Below are 16,110 nucleotides of genomic sequence, written 5' to 3' on the forward strand. Positions count from 1 at the left end.
TGAGCTGCTCTAGAGACTTTCAGCTGCATCAGGTTTGACCATGGGTATTGGCAAAGACATTGGGAAGGCAGTGACTGAGTGCTCTCAGCCAGCCATCCACGCACCCATGCGTCCATCCATCCATGCTGAGCTGTTCCAGCTAACGAGCACCCATAGAGCTGTCTGATTAGCCACAACGGTGTCAGGAGCAGGGCTAGCTGGGGGCAGCTCCTGATCCGCACTCACTGGAGAGCAGACCATGGCTCCCAGCCTTTCGTGGCTGCTGCTGGTGCTCCTCAAAGACCAGCAACCCTGGGTGAGGCTGGAGAGGGGCTCCCTGCCAGCCCCCTCAGTGCCAGGGTCCCAGCCCGGCTGTGCATGGTGGTGGCTGGGAGCAGTATGAGGATGCCGGTTCCCACTGCCATGGTATTACAGGGGCAGCCTCTGCCAGGGTGAAGCTGGAGGCAGGTTCCCCTTCCACCCTTCTACAGACACACGGTGAGCAAAGGTACCCCCTTCTCCTCCTCGCTGACTTCTTTAAGCAAATGCACTTTTCATGAACTCTTAACGGAAGGACAAATTGTTTAGTCAAAAGAGTTGCTCCCTGCAGTAATCTGTAAAAATGAAGGGGGAAGAAACACAATACACCAGAGTCAAGACCATAAACCTGACTGACCAAGCCCTGAGCAGCCCCAGCCGGGTCACGTTAACTTCCAGGCTGAACAAGTTGAATTTATATCTTTCAGCACTTAGCAATTCCCTCCCTGCAAGGGCCTGCAGGCATTTTTTCTAGGTTATTTTCAGACTTCCAGTGTATTTTCACTGGGAACATGGGAGGGTTTTGTCTTCTCCCTGCTATGTTTTTCTTTCATTGCTGATTTTAGAAAACTCGTGTAAACATCTCTCTCATACACACACAGAGAAAACTCCAGTGCAAGCCTCAGCAGCGGGCACCAAGGTCCTGCCCACCGAGCCTGCCAGCCTTTCCACCGCTTGGCCCCGAATCAAAAGACTTCAGGGCGAGGAGGGGGCACAGGGGCTGAGACAATTCCATAGGAAAAGCCTCATCCCTCTGAAGCTGCTCCATTTTATAGCTTGTCCTTGGGTTTTAAAATTAGAAAACTTTAAAATGTATTACGCATCAGTTGTGATCCATCATGGGCTGCACCGGGAGTTGGTCACCCTCCAGGGCCAGGCAGCGAGGTGAGCAGAACCGCTCTCACCTCTTCCGAATGCCGCTGCCATCACGGGAAATCCCGGCAGGTGCTGGTGTTTATTGGTGCCTCTGCAGCAGCACTGCTGTGTTTGGAGGAGGTGATGGGAGAGGTGATACAGAACAGCCATTTCACCCAGCTAAAGGGGTTTTACACAGGCTGTCCTCCCGTGTGTGGGGGAGCGTGTTGGCTGGGCACAAGCAGATCTGGAGGTGGCGAAGGCAGCATCGGGTAAACTCCCCCACATGCCTTATTTTCATGGGTGCCGATTGAGGACCTGTGAGACCTCCCTGAGTGAGGTGTCGCAGGTCTGGGCAGGAAAAGTGATGCTGTTACTACTATAAAGAGGGGAAATGGTTTGGGAGTCAGACAGGAGGGAAGCTCTCACCAGCCACCCAGTACCAGCAAAGGTGACCTGGGGGCTGGAGCACTGTGCCTTGGAGCGGCCAAGAGAAGAGACTCTCCTTCCTCCTGTTCACACAAAACTCCCCTCCATCTGAAGTGTCTGCCCATCAATCTGCTTAATACAAAGGACCGATTTTTAAGTAGTATTGAATAAATTTAAATGAAGTTGCCGCCGTCTGGAGGCGTTATGCAGTCAGTGTGCCTTGAGCTGGCTGCTCCCACTCTCCTGATGGATGGATTCAGCCCTGCGGCAGGCAGCTCGGGAGGACCTGACACACACCGCCAGGGCAGCTCTGCTCCTCCAGCACAGCCCAGACTCCTGACAAAGTTGAGTTCTGGCATCAGATAAAAATTCTTGGACCGTTCAGATGGAAATCCCTGCGGATGGCACACTGTTGTTATCCACCTACATCATGGTAGCCAGGTCAGCAATTGGCTGTAGCTAAGAATGCAAGAGGGTCCTTTTATTTTATTTTTGTAATTCCTCATTTAGTAGGTTAATATTCCATGTTATTTTAGGCTGCTTTCTCCATGCATCTGCCATCCAAGCCCGTACAGATGTTTTAGGATTCTTTAATCCTGACAAAGGACTTAGCGTTAAGGAAAAATGGGTTACATAAAGATCCTTATCTCCTTAAGAAATAAAGCATGTTTTGGGCATATTGTGTACGAAACAAGACTAAAATAGAGGCAGAACATTCTGGGGCCACTTACCAGATGTCCAGGTTGGAGGATGGGGGTCTGGTCTGCCTGCAGTTTTCCTGCCTGTCTCTTGGATCAGCACTGCCAGGATGCCCCGTGGCAGAGCAGCAGCCTGGGGCACGCACTGCTGGGGGGAAGAGTGGGGCAGGGTTTTGTAGGAGGCAAAAGTACCAGCTCTGACATGGCACAGGGGAACTATTGAGCTCTTAGAACTTCTCACTAACAGCATCCTCCTGGATTAGACGGCAAGAGTTTTGCTTGGGAGAGGACTTTTCCCAGGACAGTAACAGCTCAGGCTGATGCTCATTCCTCTATGCCGAGGGCAGGAAAGATCACCCCAAGCTATGCTCCCCTCCCAGCCCTGAGCTGCCGGAGCTTCCAGGTTGACATACAGTATTTCATCCTGTAAAATTGACAAAGTTCTCACATTTTCATGACTCCAGTGATTGATCCAACCCATGTAAATTACAAAAAGGAGTTGCAATCCTCTGGGGTCTGAGGCAGAATATCAAAAGAGCATGGGCTTGTGCTGCTTTAATTAAAACTTAGTTTAATTAAAAACCTTGAGAGCTTTATTAGACTCAGTAATTGATTTAATTTTCTTGTGGAATTCTATTACAAAACACTTCCAGCACGCTGGCTTTGGGATCCTGGCTCCAGGATCGTACTCCTTCACGAACAGCATCTTTGCCCTCTCCAAGGGGCAAAACACAAGCTCCTTCTGGGCCAGCCAGATGTCCAACCCTCACAGGGCATTCCCACTCAGCACGGGTCTGACGCCTGTTCCTGGCTGAAACAGGCAGCAGCCTCAAAGCTCTCATCCTTGTAAAATTAAGTTGCTCCCTGCCTCTCAGCTAACAGGGCAGCCAAACTGATCTCCTCCTTCAAAAAGGAGTAGGGGTAATAGCTGCTTGCGAGACTCATGCAATCAAACATGCTCTGATCTCTCTGAGGTGACCCAAGAAACCCTCTGGATTCTCTCTAGGGCTTTGCATACTTTGGCACTCTTGGATAACCATGTTTTTCGCAAACAGCCTATTTGCAGGGTGAAGGTAGGAAGACCTAATCCGCATCACGGAAGATTTTGTAGCAATTCCCAAAGGCAAAGGGTACCTGATGCCTCATTGTGCTGCCGAGCTGGGCTGGCACACGAACTCTTGGCCTTGCTAAATTCCCTTTTCACTCCCAGCTCTGCTCTCCACTTACTGCCTTAAACTAAGGTGGGTGGCTCAGTGCTGGGAATCAGCTGCCACATTTTGCCCAGCCCAAGCTGTATTTCTGTGGCAGAAAAGACTGGGCAGGGGAAAGAGCTCAGTGAATTGCCCCAACACCACCTCCCCATCCATCTGGCGGTGGGTGCTCCCCAGAGAGGTGCCTGGTGTTAAAGTCTTTCTGGCCAGGACACAGGGAATCAAACTGTAAAATAAGAATAATAATAAAAAAAAACCCTACCACACAATGATTGTCTGATCTATATTTATTTCATAACATCCAGAATTAATAGGATACAGGAGTTAAAGCAACCATGGCAACTGAATGCAGAAAGGGCTGTCCTTGTAAATAAATGAATTCATAAATAACTCACAAGTGCTGATATAAAAAGTCATGGGAATCTAATGCAATGCTAATGCAATTCAAGCCTTCCCTTTTTTACATGCAGTATTATAATATTAGGTGCGCCTTGCTTTGCTCTGTGCTACAAGTGTCATTCTTAAGATAATAGAACTTGCTAATTGTACGAGGAGCCAGGCTGTGATTGATGAGGGCTTTGGGTTTTTGTCTCCTCCGTGTTCTTGCTAGCAAAATGTTGCACCATTAAGTTACAGGCTGATCTGCTGGCAACAAATTCAGGAAAGTTAGGGAGAAAGGAGCATGATTCACCCTGCTGCGCTGCCCGAGCAGGGTGCTGCAGGGACACCCACCAGCAAAATGTGTCCATTCAGTGGATTTTAGGGCTGTATTTTTGGAAGCAATGTTCTCAGCTCTTATTCCTGTGCTCCCTGTAGTGATAAAATTATATTCCTTACTGATGGAGATGCAATTTTGTCATGGACATCCACATTTCCCCAGTTCCCAGTAATTATAAGGAGAGAGGCAGTGCTCTGATCTACAGCAAAATCAGCGTTATCCCATTGCAGTAGTTTTCCTCCAGTTAGAAAAGACATGCTATTAAATATTGATGTATTTGAAGATAGTTTTGTCTTATCAATCCTTTGTTCATTCTTTCTTGATCATTTTTATTGATATGGATATTGCTGCTGTTATGATGCTGAAAAGTAATTTTCTGCTTTGGGCTGCGCATAAGCAGAAGTGTAAGCATTAGAAATGTCCAAGGGACTCCTGAAATCTATTAAGCATCAGAAGTTTCTCTCAAACTGCCAGCAAAGCGTTTTTCTAAACTGAGGCCAAACTCTTCCTCAGACACCTTGGGCAGCCAGTTCCGATTCCCCTGTGAACATGGGGGCACAATTCAGTTCAGCAAAAAGGGGCAAGGGGTGCAAAAGGGACAAGTTTGCCCCACACAAATGCCAGTTTGGTTTATCCCCCAGGAACCAGAGGCAGAGATGGCTCAGGGGCCTGCAGGGCCACAGACGATGCAGGGGGGTCCCACAGTGGGTTCTTCCTGCACGCACCCTGTTCCCATCTCACATCTTCTTCCCATCTCACATCTTCGGTACAGCAGGAGGGACGGGACAGCCATCACCCGGGGGCTGAGGAGGGGGGGAGCCTGGTTAACCCCTCTTCTCTGCAGAGAGGCTTTGCAAAGCCTTGGAGAAGAGGCTTCGCGCTGCGTAACGCGCTAAATTCAAAGCTCGGAATTTTTTGGAGTTGTTTTTTCCCCTGCTCCCTGCTTCTCCCTTTCTGCTGCTGGCGCTGCGGGGCCGCAGCAGCATCCCCGGGGCAGGAGCACCGCCATGTGGGATGCGGCCGCAGGCACAGCCCTGCTCAGCCCCGCCACGGGGACCCCACGGGGGACACGTTGTGGGGACCCCTCCGGGCCTTCCCGTGCCCGGGGGGAGACGTCGCAGGGACTCGGGTCTGATCCTTGCAATGTGCTTCCGAAATGGGAGGTGGTGCACCCCAGGTTTCGGTGTGAGACTTACTCACCTGCTCTCCCCAGGTGGTTTAAAAAAAAAAACAACGAACTCTTAATTTCTCTTAAAACATTACGGATATATTTTGTGCACCCTAGTGAGAAGCGCTGGAGTATTTCTGGCCCAGTGAACCCTCTAGTGCTGAAAATGATGCCATCACAGCTAATCCTGGCAAGTGGGGGGCTTGGGCACTGACTGATGCTCTATAATGATGCTTAAGAAATATAGGCAAACCCTGCTTTCCATTGATCTCAGAAAAATGAATGCTGTCTCTAAGTTTGACATTTAGCCAATGCCCAGAGTAGACGGCTTCATTGATTCACACCGGAGAGATGGGGGCGGCAGGCAGGGGGAGCTCAGGGAAATACACCTTTGCCGGGAGAAAGGTTTGTCTCCACTCTCTCCTGTCACTCTCCATCTTCCCCAAGCGCCAGCCCTTTCCGTGCATGCAGGTGTTGAATAACTGAGGCTTAAGCATCAGAAAACGGATAGAAGGAGACCTGTCTGGGGTAAAAGTTCAAGTCTGCCTGAGTATCTTGGTGGTGTTTGTATTTTTTCCTCATTGTCTTTTTTTCTCCAGGAAATTGTTGAGGAACGATGGAATGAGATCAGGTTTGTTTCCTCACTGAGGAGCTTGGTCTCAGTCCCCACATTTTGCCCGGTGCAGGGCTCCCTGGGTGGGTATCAGCCTTTAGCTGCTGGTGCTGCTGCTATTTGTCTGCAGAGCTGTACAAACCCCCTGCCCCAAAGCCTTTCTGCTCTAAGTGCCGGCGTGGTGCTGAGCACCCTCCCGGGGTGTTAAAGTACCTCTGAAAATAGAGACAGGGCACTGGAAATGATAGAGACAAGACATGCCCCAGCTCTGCTGCTGACCTGGGGCAGGCTGCTGTTGCTAAAATCACCCTAGAGCAGATCGATCTCCTCTGCACAGACCCGACGGACCTATGCAATGAGTTTAAGAGGACCCGTCTGCTACTACCACGATACAATTTGAGATACATTCAGTATTAATGAATGGAAAAACAGGGAACCCAGATTCCCAGAGAAAAGGTGTTACTTTGCCCTGAAACATCACCCTCTGAGAGGTACTTGGCAGAGTCAGAGGAGTTGGGAGGCTTCCCGAGCCTCCCCGCCAAACCTCAGCCTCACAAGGCAGATATGGATTAGGCCTGTTTTAACGCCTCGTGCTTACATTAGACCTAGCCTACAAATTAACAGAAGGCAATAATGACACTTCTCCATGAGAGTTTTCTGCATAACAGGCAGTTTCTAACATCAGCCAGATCAGGACTAGCCAACATGATGCAGCAACAAGCTTTGGCAGGAGTCCTGTCCCTGGCAAAGCATCCGATTCTATTTTCATTTGTTTTAGAGACAGTTTCTCCACTCACCATATGTGTGCAGCTGGCTCCTGCTCCAGCCCCTGGAGGTCAGCAGGAATCTTTCCATGACTCCAGCATCTCTAAAATAACTACCTGCCTGTTCCTCCGGCGGTGGAGGAATAGTAGGGATAGTAAAGCTCTGCCTTTCACCATGTTATCGGGGCAGTTAAGTGTCCCCACTATAGGATGACACACATTTTTTATCTATATCAACCTTTCGCGCCTTCACTGGGATCCCACTCATGCTGATGCTGGTCTTCGTCTTTCTGTCTGGTTTCGTGCAGTGGGGTGGGTGCAGTCTGCAGGGGCAGAGGGGAGGCAGGCTGCCCCCAGCCCCACCGAACATCCCCTGGCTTGCCAGCTTTTTAGTCTGGCAAGGGCTGGCGGCACCACTGGGCAGATTATTATGCCAGAAAGCATGCTGATGTGTCACGTATATTGAATACATCAAACATTACTGTCTCACCATGCCTCACACGAATCATTTATTTCTTTAGAAACTGCAGACGGGTCTAGTTTTATATTTCGCAAGTCACCTGTAAAATATATATCTATAAAAGCGTGACAGGAGCTAGGATTCCTGCAGGAACATGGCAGCCTGCCCTCCTTGTGCTCTGCAACCTCACCATCTGTGCTGGGGTTTGCATTTGTACCTGGCTCTGCTGCTTTCCAGCTTTGCAGTGTGTATTTTAGTTGGGGGGGGGGGGGTGGGGGGGTGATGATGCATTGTACATCACTCACTCCCTTGGTTCCCAATGCTACCAAAACCCCAAATAACACCACAAGCCCAGGCCACCGCCTTGCAGCCCTGCCAACTTCCCAGGGAGGTGGGAGAGCCGGCGAGCCGGGGGCTCTGTGGGCTGCTCGGGGGCTACACGCAAGTATTGCAGTGCTGCAGAAGTGGGAATTAGTTCCACTTTCTGCTACACATATATTTATTTGATTAGTCTAATATACTGCATTATTATTTACCACATGCAAATCTCTTCAAACTGATTAAAGCTGACATTTCAGCTAAGAGATGAGATCTGGAAAGAAGTAATAAGGAAAAATTATTTCACAAGCTTTTGCACTTTAGATTTGCAGGGAGGATCGATTACATTTAAAATTTAAGGCCCAGATCTGGTCCTAAATCTCCTTTAAGGAAAAGGAAAGAATTAATTCCCTAATTTGTTATATTTCAGCTTTACAGGCTGGCTCAGCAAAACCCAAGGGAGTTTGCACAAGATGCCGTTGGTTTTGAATGGTGGTTTTGGATATGACTGGAAGGCAGCAGTGAATGCTAGTTTGAAAAATACCATGTTAACACATTTATTATCTTTAGGACCTTGAGAATTATGGCTATCTATATGGCTATAGAATTACTGTGGAACTAGTTGTTTCTGGGTCACCAAAGGAAACTTGTTAGCTATCTATCTGGATATACTTTTCATCACACAGGTTTTTATTTACTGCTTTCTTCTGGTGACCAAATAGTGCTCGGTGCTATACATTTATAAAGCACAATCCCCATTTCAAATAAAAGGTGACAAAAATGGTCAGTTAGACTGTGGAAAGTATATTTTGCAGAGAGAAAAAGAGAGGGAGAGTTTTGCGGTGATGAGTTCATTCCCACAGCAGCTATATGGCCATTGTGATTTTTCGTAAAACAGGCGTTGAAAGGTTAAAGACCAAATAAAGGTCTAGTTTTCAGAGGTCCAGGTATTTTATAGGGTTGAATACCCTACAGCCTCCTTCGCATGAACCTGTAAATGAGAACCTCCCCATAAAACCTTGCTTACGCTTGCAAAAATGAGATGTTTAGCTCTCCACAAGTAATAGTATTGAAAGCTTTTTCCAGACAGGGGTCAGACCCATTTTATTGTAAGTGCGCATCTATTCAAAGTGCAAAAGGACTGAGCTAAAGGACATCTCAATATTACAGGGTTGTTACTGCAGCTCCAGGCTAAACAACTTGACCGAGGCTAAAGTATGAATTGGTGCCAGAAAGCAGGGCTGGAAGTCACAGTCCCTAGCCTGGCCTTCAGAGCAAAAGATGACATTCACAAAATGAGTAAAAAATGTGGTGGGCAAGTCTACGTAGGTTTGACATCTTCATTCGTCTCAGATTGAATTGAGATTGACTCCGTGGGCTAACATTGAAGTCATTCATCCAGACAAGGTCTATCCATGACAGGCATTTAAAGCCTTTACTGGAAAAAATTCCTCCCCAAAATGGGAATAAGAAGAAGTTTCCATTATAAAATGATTGTGACAACTCAGCTGTTACTTTTTTGCCCTCAGCCTAGAAAGCATTTCTTGCATTCTTGTCTCAGCACACTACCTTAGCAGCCCTTCATGTGCAGCACCATAGTAATTTATCATTACCCAGTCTCCAAATTATTCTAGTGTTGATTAAATTAGTAAATGCAATCACAATCTGATGCAAGTTAATTGAGAGAATTTATTTGGCCCTGACAGTTTTATGCATGTTTGATTAAGTATTATAAGGTTTGTTTTTGATTTTGCATAATTTAACTTTAAATCCTGCACTGGGGGGGGCCATCAACTATTAATGACCAAAATAAACTCTTTTAAGATGCATATATTTATGATTTATTTCTAAACGCAATATCTTCCAGATTTTTTTGTTCTGTTGCCAAAGTGACAAATATGTTTAAAGTAATATTTTGAGCCATTCGGTTCACGCTATAAATCTTGTGAAATATATACAATTCATTAAAAGTTCTGAAAGAAGTACAAGTTAGCATTTATATTGCAACAAGTGACATATAAATGTGTATGTTTGTCTTCGAAGCGTGCCATAAAATATATCAGCACTAGCTGGCCGCTGTGACTAGTACTAATGGCCCGCTCTCTGGGCTGATGATAAGTTTCATCACAAATCTTCAACGCTGTCAACACAAAACTGTTCAATCAACAGGAATATGAGTTGTGTCTTTAGTAAAATTAGCACAGGAAAGAAATACAACCCAGAGCGCTGCTGGAGTGTTGTGGGCGGGTTCCCTCCAGGCTGAACTACAAGCCCTGCTTCAGGATCTTACCTCTTTGAATGTCAAAGCTTCAATTCACGCCTGACCTGAAAACAGTTTATTTTTTTATGAAGATACACATGCATTGAAGCAGCAAAGGGGTCAAAGCATTTCAGGCAGAAAACTGAATAGGGCCATCTTGCTCTTTTGTCATCCTGACCCAAGAAATTAAAAGGGTCAGTTTTGGCACAGATGCTGCTGCGCCGCCCCCTTGCACACAGGCATTTAGGTTGTGGGGTTGCTCAGTGGAGCTGCCTGGTTTTTTTATTCTGGAGGATAGGAAAGACCTTTCCCACTCTGAGGGGTTCCTTCAGGATGCCAGGAGCGCCCCTTTGCAGCACTTGCATTCAGCAGCATCCCTGTAATTCTCCAAGGCGAAGCTGCAAAGCCAAAGCACCTTTTATAATTTTGTTGCTTGGGCTGGAAATCCCACCTCTGGGCTGTGGCACCAGTCCCAGGCAATGGCGGAGGGAAATAAGTGGAACACGGCTCTCCTGTTATCTTAGTCACCAAACAGATGTTCCCAGTTTCATGCTATTGGGAAAATGCATCGGCTTTGCACCTCCCTTTCTCCCTCCCACCCAAAGCTGTGTGGGAGACACAAGAAATGGCAATTTGCTAGGAGTACACCGCCGCTTATTACCTTGCCTATAATTTCCCCATGATGTACATCCTGCACCTCAGGCCCTTCACTGTATTTGCAGAATAAAACTGCTCCGTGGGGCATGTGGATGGGGCGGAACTGGAACCGAGCGTGAGCAGCAGCGAGGCAGTTGGGACGCTGGGAGGTATTTGGCTTGGTGCCTCAGCTGCCTGTGCAATGCAGCAGGTCTTAGCGTTGGCAGATGGCTTGAGTTATTGCTATTTAATGTTTTTCCACTGTGGTAGTGCCTAGACGGCAAGTGGGGCAGGGAGCCAGTGAAAAAGTTCTGTATTCTTTCCATTATGGAAAGTAATTTGTGATTAATTCTAAGGGAAAAACAGCAGGGAGGAAGTTTTATGTTCCTTCTCTATATATCGCTTTTGAATTTTCCTCCACCTGTTTGTTTTTTAAGAACTTTGTGGATCTTTTTGACCTCCACAGACATCTGGGGGTCCTCCGTTTGCAATTTTAGCACCTTGCTTTTCTAAAAGTGCTTGAGTGCCTTCAGTGGGGCAAGGCCCTGAGTGAAGCATGGCCCCTCCGGGAGCACAGGCAGGATGGGCTCTCCTGGGACACGGACCCCTACTACGTAACTGCCAGCGCTGCCCCAGCCATCCTGGCTCAAGGGTTCTGGCGGCATCCACCTCGCCACGAAACCACACTCGGGCAGAAAAGGCCTGAGCGGTGAGCGACTTGGAGAAATCTTTGCCATGCTGTTGTTTCAAGCAACGGTGTACGTGCTGCAGGGGATCCTGCTGCAAGGGATCCTGCTGCAGGGGATCCTGCTGCAGGGGGTGCTCCAGCACCCTCAGGACAGGGCCCTGCCCTAGGCCACGGGCAGCTGAAACCCCGCCATGTGATGCCGGGCTGAGTCGGGCCCTCGATCCCCTCAGCGGTCGGGTTAACGTTCGAAACGACCCTCCCAGGCCTGGGCTGCCTCGGCCCGGCGGTGTGCCACCCCTGCCCGCCCCACAGCCGGCGGCGCCCCCCCCGGCACGGCCGCGGGCGCAGGCCGCTCCCCTCGCCCCCACCGCCTCCCCGTTGCCCGGGCAACGCCGCTGCCTCCCGCTTCCGGCCGGCGGGGGCGGCGCGGCGCGATGACGCCATCGCCGCGCGCCTCCCCGCCCGCTCCCCGCCCGCTGCCGCCGTCGCCGCCACCGGCCGGAACCGGAGCGCCGCTGCCCCCCGCACATGCGCATTGCGGCGCTCGTCCGTAGGCCCGGGCCTTCCATCAGCCCGGGCCCGGGGCGCCTGGCCTCGGTGGCCGCCGCCCGACACGGGGCCATGGGCAGGACGGTGAGTGCGGGGCGACGCCCCGGGGCTGAGGCCGGGGGGAGGCGGCGGCGGCGGTTGCCCGGGCCTCGCTCTGCTGCGGCGGCCGCCTCCGCGATGGGTCCCGCGGCGAGGGGCGGCGCGGGCGCCGGGCCTGGTGGGTGCGGCAGCGCTCGGTCACCGGCCGCGGGGGGCCGTGGGCCGCGGGGTCTCCGGGCCTGGCCTGTCGGCGCGGCCTGCGGGTGCGGGCCGGCCCCGGGGCCCCCGCGCCCCCCGCCCTGGCCACGCCGGCGGAGCTCTGCCCCCCTGAGGTGCGTGGCAGCCGTGCCCCGGTGGCCGTGCCCGCCTGTCACGGCCGCCCGGCTGGCAGGGCTCCACGTTGGCTGGGCTGGGACCTCGCAGGCCGTGGGGAAGGCCTGGCGGAGCTCCCTGCCCTCAGGTCCCTTCCCAAGTGGATTCGGTTTAATTGAGGGTCTGGTAGGATGTAGGAGGAGTTCGAATTTCCCCTCCTTCCGCTACTCCCGCTTTGATTTATCAGCGTTAACCTTTATTTGTCATTGTCCCTAACCTTCTTTGGCTCCTTCTGGAACACTTTGGGCTCACTGGTCCTGACTGATGGTGCTGTCATCTGCAAACGTTGGGGTCTTTCTGTCATCTTTTCTCCTCCAAGAATTATGAGCACCCTGAGCACCAGCAGACCTTGCCTGCAGTGTGTGAGATGAAGAGAAGTAGCACTCCATTTTGGTAGCTTTCTCATCATACGCTCTAATTTTAAAGGAGAGGGAGTGAAAACTCATCTAAGTGAATAGTTACTCAGAGTTTTAACTTCTTGCTGAGGCCACCGTTAATGTGATGCATGGGGTAAACGGCAGCGTGGCTGACATCAAGTTGCCAGGGCCTTAGAGCTGAAATCCTTTGAGCTGTAGGATGATACCCAGAAGAGACCAACTCGGCTTTCCAGCCTCACAGCAATGTTCTTTAAAATAGAAAGGCCCGAAAAAATGGTCTTGAGGAATGGGCGTCCAAATCTGTTTCTAGGCATTGTGTGCCAACACACAGGCTGGGGGCCTGCCCTTCTGTATTCTGTTTGGAAAACGCTGGCTGTGTGTGCTCTCTGCATTGTGTTTCACGTGCCCTGGATGAACGGTGATGGCCGTGATGATTCTGTGATTTTTCTCTGTTTCCTGTCTTTGTGTATAGCATTGTGAATACAAGCTAGCTGATTGTTTCCAGCATGTATCAGTGAGCTGTAATATGTGTATTCAGGAGTGCATGATTCTTGTCAGAGTCTTTGTGGGATTAAAAATTCATGCTTGGGGAGGTGGGGCTTGGAGTTCTCAACTTTTTAACACACAAGACGAGCAAATTGAAACTTACTCTCTCATTTTATCTTTTAGATCAACTCACATGTAGAGTGTTGTGAGTCTATGAAGCACCTTAGCAGTTTCTTTCACTCTTCCTAGAAGGCCAGGTATCACAGAAAAACTTCACTTTTTTGTTACAAGAATTAAGTGGCATCCAGAAACGGCAGCGGATTACCGACCTTCTGCTGAGTGGATGGCAGCACCATTAAAAATGTAATATTTCAGGAAGTTTATTTTATTCTCACAATGTTCCTCCGCTCTCATGGCTGTTTCAGTGTTGATATTTGAGTTTATCTCTACCAAAGGTTATTTGTTTATGTGGTGGGCACAGTAAATGGGAACAAGCTGCTGCTGCTCATGAAGAGTAACTCTCTGCAGCTGAGCCGCTGGAGTGGTTCTCTTGGATTTATCTGTAGAAGGTTTTGTCAAAATGAAAACCCCTGTTCTAAAACAGGGCTCAGGTATGAAGCTGGTGTGTTGTTTGCCACGCAAACTGCAGCTCGTGGAAGCGGAGTTTGTGCTCTGTCACTCAGGCATGGTCTTGCTGAGCACTCTAATAATTGCCCACTGATTTCCTCTGGCTGCTGAGGGACTCAGATTAAGTAGCTACGTAAGAGTTTGCTGGAAAATGATGAGCTGTCTTTTGTGTCCTGGTGAAAGTGGTTGTAAGGAGAGGCTGCATCATCAGAAATTGAATGCTCTGAATCCAGAGTATGTGGGTTTAAACCTGTCTTGTGAATTTAGTTCTCAGAAAGTATCTCTGGAAACACTTAGCAGTATACATGCAGCATGTGGGAAGCATGTTTGGTTGCATGCTCCAGACACAAAACTATGTTGTTTTTCAGAAGGGTTGGTTTGGTATTTGACCAATTTGTGTGTCTTGCAAAATACATTCTTGTAACACACTTCTGAGCTGCTTAGTATTTCCTTACAGACAGGAAATTATGGCAAAGAGGCACCTAAAATTATGAGGGTGTCTTTGGTAATCGAGAACAGACTTCAATTTCCAAAATTCCTTAATCATAAGTCAACCTGTTCTCCTTTTTATTAGTCCCTGGTTCATGTAGAGCCAGCAGGTTGCCTGTAAATTTCTGTAATGGCAAAAAGGAATTAGAACCTGGGGCCAAGCAGAAGAGATCAGAACTGCAATTTCCATTTACATGTAATCTGAGGCAGGAAGCAGTGAACAGACTTACCCAGTGATGCACATTATATCAGAGGGGTTTGATATCAAAGCACAATTTCCTGCAGCCTTATAATTTACTCTGTGATTAGTTTTGTTAGTAACAAATTAAAAAAATCCTGAAGTAACTTTTAAATTACTTTAGTTTTTATTTTAAGAGTAATAGGATTTCTGGTTCAACAGAGGAAAGATCTGGCCAGATCAGACCCAGGCATTCAGAGCGCCTGGGTGTGTGAGGAGGCTGGGGAAGTCCCTGTTGTTTTCTAGCATTATCTGATGAATGTATTGTCATTTCATAATTCCCGGAATTTGGCACATCATAAGCCTGGGGTGAAGCACAGAGCAGCTAACAGGCTACTGCTCATCACTCACATAACAACAATGGGTGTGTGGAAGGATGTTAGGATTATAAATCCTAAACACTCCAGAGATCAAGATATTTCACTTATCTCTGCAGGTCCCAAAGGGAGAAATAAGCTAGTAGATGTCTTTGAAAGGCTGCCCTTGCCATTGGGTGCAATGACAGTGAGACTGCAAGGCTCGTCTGAGCAAGGGGAGGTACATCCTGTAGAGTGTGAAAAACATGATTGCCTCATTGTTCTTGCAAGACCTTCCATTATTTTCAGTTTGTTTATTTGGTGAAGTTTTGCCAAGTTTTGCAATGAGCAGAAATCTAGAATCACTGCTGTGTCTGGGCTGTGGAATTCACTTGCAAAAGTACTTAGAGAACTTTCTTTTTTTTTTTTTTCCTTTTAAAAGAAATATAATCCAATGCAAACCACACATGTTACTGCTGCTGCTCAGATGGGTGGACTGTTGCAGGATTGCTTTTCAATTAAGAAGGATCTGTGAAGTAGCTAGGATAATTCCAGAATAAAGTTCTTGTCTTTCCTGCATTAACGCTGTAAAGCTTATAACAGGTTGTGGCTAGCACTGACATTGCATGCTACCAGGGAGCCATTTGGAATCTGGTTTGGTGACGATGGAAACAGAATTGTATTTCTGTATGTCTGCCTCGTAAACAATGACCAAAGCAGCAAAGCAAAGTTGTTTTAAGCAAAGAAGTTGAGTTTTGCAAAGCAGTTGTAAGTAACCACCCAGCCAGAGAGTATCTGCTGTGCTGCCTCTCCTCCTGCTGAGGCTACTTAAATGTGTTTCCCTTCTCTGCCTTCCTGCAGGTCTCTTCCTTCCTGGAAACTCAGCAAAGAGTTAGCATTCCCAGGCTGTTGGATCTCTTCCATGTTAATGGATAATATTTGATATGTGCCCTGTAAATCCTGCCCTGGGACTCCGTGACCGGTGGGGTGCCTGATGCCTGTAATCCCCATTCCCCGCCGGGTCCGTTCGTTCCACGGTCCCCACACGACCTGCCTGCATTCGGCCTGTGGCCCGGTAAGGACCACTCACTTGGTGCGTACCAAGTACAACAATTTCGACATCTATCTCAAATCCCGATGGATGTATGGATTCATTCGTTTCCTGCTGTACTTCAGCTGCAGCCTATTTACCTCCATCCTCTGGGTGGCACTCTCTATCTTGTTTTGCCTTCAGTACCTTGGCATCCGGATCTTTCTGCGTTTCCAGTACAAACTCTCCATCATCCTCCTCTTACTGGGGCGAAGGCGTGTAGACTTCAGCCTCATGAATGAACTGCTCATCTATGGGATTCATGTGACCATGCTGCTAGTGGGGGGGCTGGGATGGTGTTTCATGGTATTTGTGGATATGTAAATAAAACAAGCGCATGTGGGCTGAGAAGGTGACTTTTCTTCTACCCAAAATGTGTCAATATCCTCTTTTCTTTTTTTATATAAATTAATTTATTTCAGTGCTACTTTT

General features: G+C 48.5%; 1 protein-coding gene across 2 annotated transcripts; it reads left to right on the forward strand.

Moving 5' to 3' along the window:
* The first annotated feature begins 11,562 nt into the window (after positions 1 to 11,562).
* On the forward strand, positions 11,563 to 16,029 carry TMEM250 (transmembrane protein 250). Of its 2 annotated transcripts, XM_056351424.1 has the most exons (3): positions 11,563 to 11,748; positions 13,122 to 13,301; positions 15,450 to 16,029. In XM_056351424.1, exon 3 carries the CDS (start codon positions 15,583 to 15,585, stop codon positions 16,000 to 16,002), a length of 420 nt encoding a protein of 139 aa, XP_056207399.1. In that variant the 5' UTR covers positions 11,563 to 11,748; positions 13,122 to 13,301; positions 15,450 to 15,582; the 3' UTR covers positions 16,003 to 16,029. The 2 variants fall into 2 exon arrangements, with proteins under 2 accessions (XP_056207399.1, XP_056207401.1); XM_056351426.1 differs by lacking the exon at positions 13,122 to 13,301.
* Positions 16,030 to 16,110: the final 81 nt, after the last annotated feature.

This window comes from Falco biarmicus, chromosome 9 (assembly GCF_023638135.1).
Source record: "Falco biarmicus isolate bFalBia1 chromosome 9, bFalBia1.pri, whole genome shotgun sequence".
Classification (NCBI taxonomy): Eukaryota; Metazoa; Chordata; class Aves; order Falconiformes; family Falconidae; genus Falco; species Falco biarmicus.

What these genes read in the sequence shown, in the direction of transcription:
- TMEM250 (XM_056351424.1), top strand. Translation starts at nt 15,583, where the DNA reads ATGCCTGTAATCCCCATTCCCCGCCGGGTCCGTTCGTTCCACGGTCCC.